We start from the raw sequence: 6481 nt of genomic DNA, 5'->3' as shown, positions 1-6481 counted from the left end.
CAACGCACACACACACACACACACACACACACACACACACACACACACACACGCACTCACGTGCACACACACAAACACATCAATGAACAGAGCAACCACCTTGCAAGACCCAAGCCCTGAACAACTTGACCTCAAGAATGGCGTAATCCAACAGGTCATTATAAAATCAACTCTACCCACCTTGCAGCAACACACCAGCTTACAACTCCACATTCACTCTGAAATGCCCACGCTGAAGTTTTTAAAGTGAGTCTGACGGGACAGAGGTGTGTGCTGACAGTGAACGGCGGCGCTCCCTTGTTGCCGTGCTGGAGGGGCGGCTGTCTGTGGCAGCGAAGGGCAACCCCAACACTATGCCGTAGATCATGAGGCTCTCGTAGACTTCATCCCTCTTCACCAGACCTCCAAACAGCAGCTGCTGAAAACAGGGCACAAACACTGGACACGTTACAAACCAACTCTTTAAATTTTTCAATTTTTTTAAATATTTTTTTATTATAGCTGAAAACACAGTACACATTTTGGCACATAACAAACCAACTCCTTTTTTTTTTTTTTTTTGTTGTTGTTCTTTTTTTCTTTTTAAATAGCTGAGAACAAATGTTGGCAAATTACAAATCAATTTTTTTTTTTAAATAACTGAAAACCTAGTACAAATGTTGGCACATTAAAAACCAACTCCTTTTTTTCCTTTTTTTTTAACAGCTGAAAAGATAGTACAAATTTTGATCCATCAGAAACCAACTCCTTTTTTTTTTTCTTTTTCTTTAATAGCTGAAAACATAGTACAAATGTTGGCACTTTAAAAACCAACTCATCCTTTTTTTTTTTTTAAGCTGAAAACATAGTACATAACTTGGCACATCACAAACCAATACCACCAACCCCCCTCCTTTTTAATAGCTGAAAACAAGGTATATAAGTTAGCATATTACAAACCAACTCCTCCATATTTTGTTTCTTTGTCTTTTTTTTTGAATAGCTGAAAACACGGTTCATACATTGGCACATTACAAACCAACTATTTTTTTCTTTGCTGAAAACATGGTACAAATGTTGGTGTATTACAAACCAACTGCTGTGATTTCTTTTGTCTTTTTATATTATCCAGATTCTTTCTAACTTTACCAACAATCTGAAATCATTATTTTCAATGCTAAATACTTTGTTACTTTCAGCATTCCAAACACATATAATACTATCAATGTTATCTGCAACGGGCACCCTCCATATACCACAGTCACTGACATGTTTCAGTTCATATCTGACCTGAAAACACAATGAAAACATTTCCTTTTTTTTGTGCAAAGTTTAACCTTTCTTATAAATTATACAGACTCAAAATAAAACTGATGCAAACAAGGTTTTGCATCTGAAGGCATATTCTTTTTTTTTTTTTCAAAACAAATCCTTAAAGAACAGAGGAATCTGAGCAAGACAAAGTATGCCTATGTTAATTCAATATCAATGCAAGCCCTGTACTTGTTACTGCTCATTATGCCCTCTTGCACGTAAGGCAGCAAAAACTTGTGCTTACTTCTGACCAATACAGAACAGCTCTTGTGTGATAGTTTTGTCCAACTATGACCACCAGAACAGCAGAGGAGGCATCTGTTGTCATGACTATCTGGGCTAGAATAATGATTACTGTGGAGACTGTCTTGCCCAAGTTACACAACCCCACTCTCTCGGCCAAGAGGGTTTTAGGACAATCAGCGCTGGGATGGTTCTCAAAAACCAGCTTGCTCCCCAGGCTGCAGCACTAAGAGCCAGTGCAGTCTTGCCTCCTGATTTCAGAATCATAGTCCTTCACAACTGACTAAATGACTTCCCATTAGAGTGGAGAAAACACTGATCATACAGCTCTCACCCTGCTGTTGGTCCTACTGTAGCACGATACATGCACACTCTCATACAGCACCACTGCAAACATGCCATACAAGTTCTCATCTCTGGCACAACCACTGTTCCTCAGACACAGCAGACTTCAGGTGCCAGGAAACGTCCACAATGCAGGATCCAGAATGACTAAGCAAATCAGTGTTTACTCAAAGCGCAGGGAGACACCAGAGCCTGAACCCTGCAACACAGCTGAGGACAAATCAATGAAGGACGGAGTGCCCCAGTATTCACAGCCCATGGTTGGGCCTGTGGGAATCTGATGCACTGATATGTGCAGTGAGCGATACCACAGAAGACCACCAAACAGCGTTTCAAGTTTGACCTAAATGGCTGATGAAACCAAAGTGTCCGCACCTCCCAAAGGCATCTGAGACAATAATGACAATCTTGAGCAGGATATGCTTTGATATCAGTATCACAGCTTGATTTTGAAAATCAAAGGCTGCTTCCCAAACACCCAACTTGTGTGCGCAGGCAGAAATACTCGCTGTGGGAAGGATTAGAAGTAATGAGCCAAAAGTTATTAATCTGAAGCCGCTTTTTTGGTTGTTATTTTTTGTGCCTAACAGTATCAAAGGTTACATGCAAGTGTTCTGTATTAGGAAAACATGCCAGTTTCTTCATACCTATATAATCAGGAAATGATGTGTGCAGTAATAACCTTCACATCTGCTGAACATGGATGCATTTTATTTACACATTTGCAATAGTGGCCACAAACAACTGTGTTCTAGGAAACAACATACTGACAGCACAGACTGACCAAGTGGTGGACAGACAAGGTGCACAATGCTTGCTGCCTCATTCGCACTGACAGAACAGTGTATTCATGGACCTACGTCCATCTGAATTTGAAGACCAGACATGAAAAACCGATCACAACTTGTGTGATGTTGCTACAGAAGCACCACGTGCTCACATACACTGTACCCAACCTTCATGTTGCCTCAAACAGAATCTCTCTTTTTTTATTCACTGCAATGAAACAAAGTGCCTAATGTACAGATAAAACATCTATGGTGCAAGTCCATTCTTTCCACAGTCAGCAATCAGTTCAAACAGGTCAAATGGAGATTCATGCTATGGGTGCATCATTCTCACACTGCTCATCCATGCTCTCCAGTGCACATCCTCATGTTGCTGCCTGGTTCCCCCACAGTCTCAGTGCTGCTTTCACTGACAATAGTACTGCCAACAGAACAAGACACCACACCACACCACACCACACCAGACCCTGCACCACTGCTCAGTCACTGTGGTGGTACCCCATACTGATGACAATAGAGGCTCCGTTTTTTAGACAGACCAGGTGAGAACCACATTCACGTACTAGTCCTCAGCCTAGCTGAATTGCTGAACACTCCCACAATCACTGAGCGTGGTGAAACAGGAAGGAAGCGAGATGGACTGAACACACGGCATTTACAATATGCTCCGTACAGAAGGCATCATGGTAGAATGGGTCAGGCGGAGGACTCTGATCCAGCATTCAAACGTGATCTGGGTTCAACCTCAAGGCCCTGTTTCAGCCCTGTGTTGTGTCCCTGGGAAAAGCACTTTACTCCCATTTTCCTCACTCAGCCCAGGTGTGAATGGCTACCTGACTTTGGGTTGTGAAGGCAAAAGCGGCTGATGGAGAATACTGGGCCACACCTTCGTATGTCCAGCCCCAGACTCAATAGATATGAATTCACTTTACCAATGGCAGCTAAAGGCTGTGGGAAACTTTTACAATTCTTTACCATCACAGAAGTTCAATCAAGTCAAGATGGATTAGTTGGCTTGAATGATTAAATCAAGTAAGTGTTACAGTAATGTTCAATCTGTTTAGTAATTGAAACACACTGATTAGAAGAGCTCCAACCATGCACATCAACAAAAAGAGTATTAGCACAGAGGCTCAAAGTAAAAAATAAAAAACAACTTTGGTACCAGCTAAGTATTATCAAAAGTTACCAAAAAACAAAAACAAAAAACAAGAAATACCGATGGAATTTCAGTCAACGCTGCATCAAGCAGGAGGCCCTTCAATCTTAACATTCGGCCAATGCCAAGGCAACTGGTCAAACAAAAGCAAACAAAAATGACATGCTGATAATTTACTGTAATTAACAAAGTGGTGCTGACATATTATCTTCCTTGTACATTTTGAACAGCATTTACACTATGACTTTGGCCCATCACTGTACCCAGTTTGGCAAAAACAAGATGCAAGGTCTATCATGCCAACAAGAGTTTTGCACACTGAACACATGGTTGAGTGCACACACACACACACATGCACACACACACACAGATGGGCAGACCTGAATGTGTTACCAGAAAAGATGAGTGTTGTTTGGGTTTTTTTCATACAATCCCTGTTTAGCTAACATATTCACTAAGTCAAAACTAGTGCATGCTACATTCTCCGTGTGTGTGTTTGCACTAGCTGGCCAAATTTTGTGGCTGATGCAGCACTAAGATGCCTCCCCTCCTCCTACCAACAAAGCCAGTGCTTTTCCCTTTCCAAAACACAGAATCACATCTGCCTTTATTCATCATACGGCTCAAATTATATTCCTGTGCTCAACAGAGCAGTATCCGCACAAGGCGCTGTCTGGCTGAACAACGAAGTCTTCGTTCCCACCCTGACCTATCAGTGCCAAACCTCGACTCTGAACAAAGCCCTGGAGCACAAACTCACAACTTTTGAGATGAGATGTCTCTGTCAAGCAGCTGGCAAAACCAAAAGGGACAGAGTCAGAAACAATAACATCAGAATGATGCTTGGTGCTACACCTGTCAAGCAGTGTATAGTGCACCAGTGCATGAAGTGGTTTGGTCATCTAGCAAGAATGCCAGTTACGCAGCCAGCCCTGTAAGCCTACAACACCAATTACTCAGGCTTCAGAGCCAGAGGGAGACCACATCAGCGATGGATTGAAAGAGTTTCAGACATGCTTCATGCTGACAGCATGATGCTAATCCTGGCCTATGTTGCCTCAGATTATCAAGTTCATCTCCTTGCAACACCTTCCTGGTAGAAGTGTTTGGATAAAATAAGTAAAGCAAGAAAGACAAGGTATCCACAACCTACACCTGCAGAATAAAGGTGAATGTGATCAATGCTGACAGGAGGAAAAGATGCTGGCTGGCTGAGCCATGCAAGGCAGGTAGTAAAACACATGCTGGACACAGCTTGCAAGCACCTTACTAGGTACAGCATAGGACACCAAACACTTTGTTGTTCTTTTTCATTTTGTTTGTTTTTAGAACTTCTTTCAGCCCCCATGTGGTCTTGCAGTCAGCTGGACTAAAAACATCAACATGGGGCAAGTGGACAACACAACTATTGGCCAGGTTAACTCACACTGTAGAGCTGACATGGGAAACTAGTGAACAGGTAGTGCCTAAGTATGACCCTTTCTTTTTTTGCTATTGACTGTTATTCAGACATTCCACATATGTGGCTGTGTAACTATTCCGCAAGAAATCTGCATCACAAGAACCCACACAAAACACTGCCACAGGTCACAATGCAGAGGTGTGAGGGAGTTAATCAACTTAATAACAAAACATTGAAGTGCTTGGTTCACTGTCAGTAAACACCAAAACAAAATTCCAATCATCAATCTATATCTAACCGAGGGTTGAGTAAAATAAGAAAGAAAAATAACATATGAAAAAACAATGTTAACAGACCAAAACCAAAGCTGGAAATAAACAGCATTAGAACTCAAAACAGACAAATTTTTTAACATATCAAACAGAACCAAAAGAGAAATAGCTTAGGAAAGAAAAATAACATACGAAAAACCATGTTAAACAAACCAAAACGAAAGCTGGAAATATACAGCATTAAAAACTCAAAAGAGGCAATTTTTTTTCAAAATATGAAACAGAACCAAAAGAAGAGATACAGCAGTTCCAAATGTCCCCCTACCCTCCCCAGAACCAAGTCACAACTGAAAATGAATACAGCAGAGTTCTGTTATCACCCAAACACTCCAATGTCAAACACAGCAAACATGTGCAAAATCAACACAGGCAAAAGCGTGTCCAGACACAAGAGGAAGGACTACTACAGTCCATGACATGCAAAAAACATGTACCCAGCTCAAGGAGAACTCTTAGCAGACAGGGACTCGGCCTCGTTGGCCCAGGGAAGGCAGGCCTGCTGGCCCACTAACATGATGCTGTCGAAAACCTCATCGCGGTTTATCATGGCACCAAATACGTAGGGCTAAAGGAAAAAAAACAAACAAAAGGTACTGTTTATAAACTTCTTTTTTTTTTTTAATTGGTTTTCCTAATTCATTCATTTGTTTATTCATTTATTTCATGATGTATCCATTTATCTGTTTATGCACTTTTTTTCTTTATTTTCCCTGAATGCCTGACTAAGCGCATTGGTTTATGCTGCTGGTCAGGCATCTGCTTCGCAGATGTGGTGTAAACATATATGGATTTGTCTGAACACAGTGATGCCTCTTTGAGTAACTGAACTTAACTGCCAAATATAACATACACCTTACTGATACTGTAACCAGACAGAAGAGAAAAAAAAACAAGGAAGAGCCATATTATGTCAAGATAT

At 41.3% G+C, this 6481-nt stretch overlaps 1 protein-coding gene across 4 annotated transcripts in view; it reads right to left on the bottom strand.

Moving 5' to 3' along the window:
• Positions 1 to 235: 235 nt before the first annotated feature.
• The window catches only part of LOC143299399 (GRAM domain-containing protein 4-like), a 36800-nt gene continuing 30554 nt past the window's right edge, over positions 236 to 6481 (bottom strand). Inside the window, exons 19-20 of one of the 4 annotated variants that reach the window (XM_076612579.1) lie at positions 5997 to 6127; positions 287 to 415 (exon numbers count right to left, since the gene is read on the bottom strand). In XM_076612579.1, the coding sequence (XP_076468694.1) occupies positions 6002 to 6127 (126 nt within the window). In that variant the 3' untranslated portion in view covers positions 287 to 415; positions 5997 to 6001. Of the gene's footprint in view, positions 419 to 5996; positions 6128 to 6481 lie in introns of all 4 variants that reach the window. The other 3 variants (XM_076612580.1, XM_076612577.1, XM_076612578.1) reach the window with 3 other exon arrangements.

The sequence above is a fragment of the Babylonia areolata genome, chromosome 25 (genome assembly GCF_041734735.1).
Source record: "Babylonia areolata isolate BAREFJ2019XMU chromosome 25, ASM4173473v1, whole genome shotgun sequence".
Taxonomy (NCBI): Eukaryota; Metazoa; Mollusca; class Gastropoda; order Neogastropoda; family Buccinidae; genus Babylonia; species Babylonia areolata.
The sequence above is the reverse complement of the archived record's forward strand: the minus strand, read 5'-3'. Positions and strand labels throughout refer to the sequence as shown.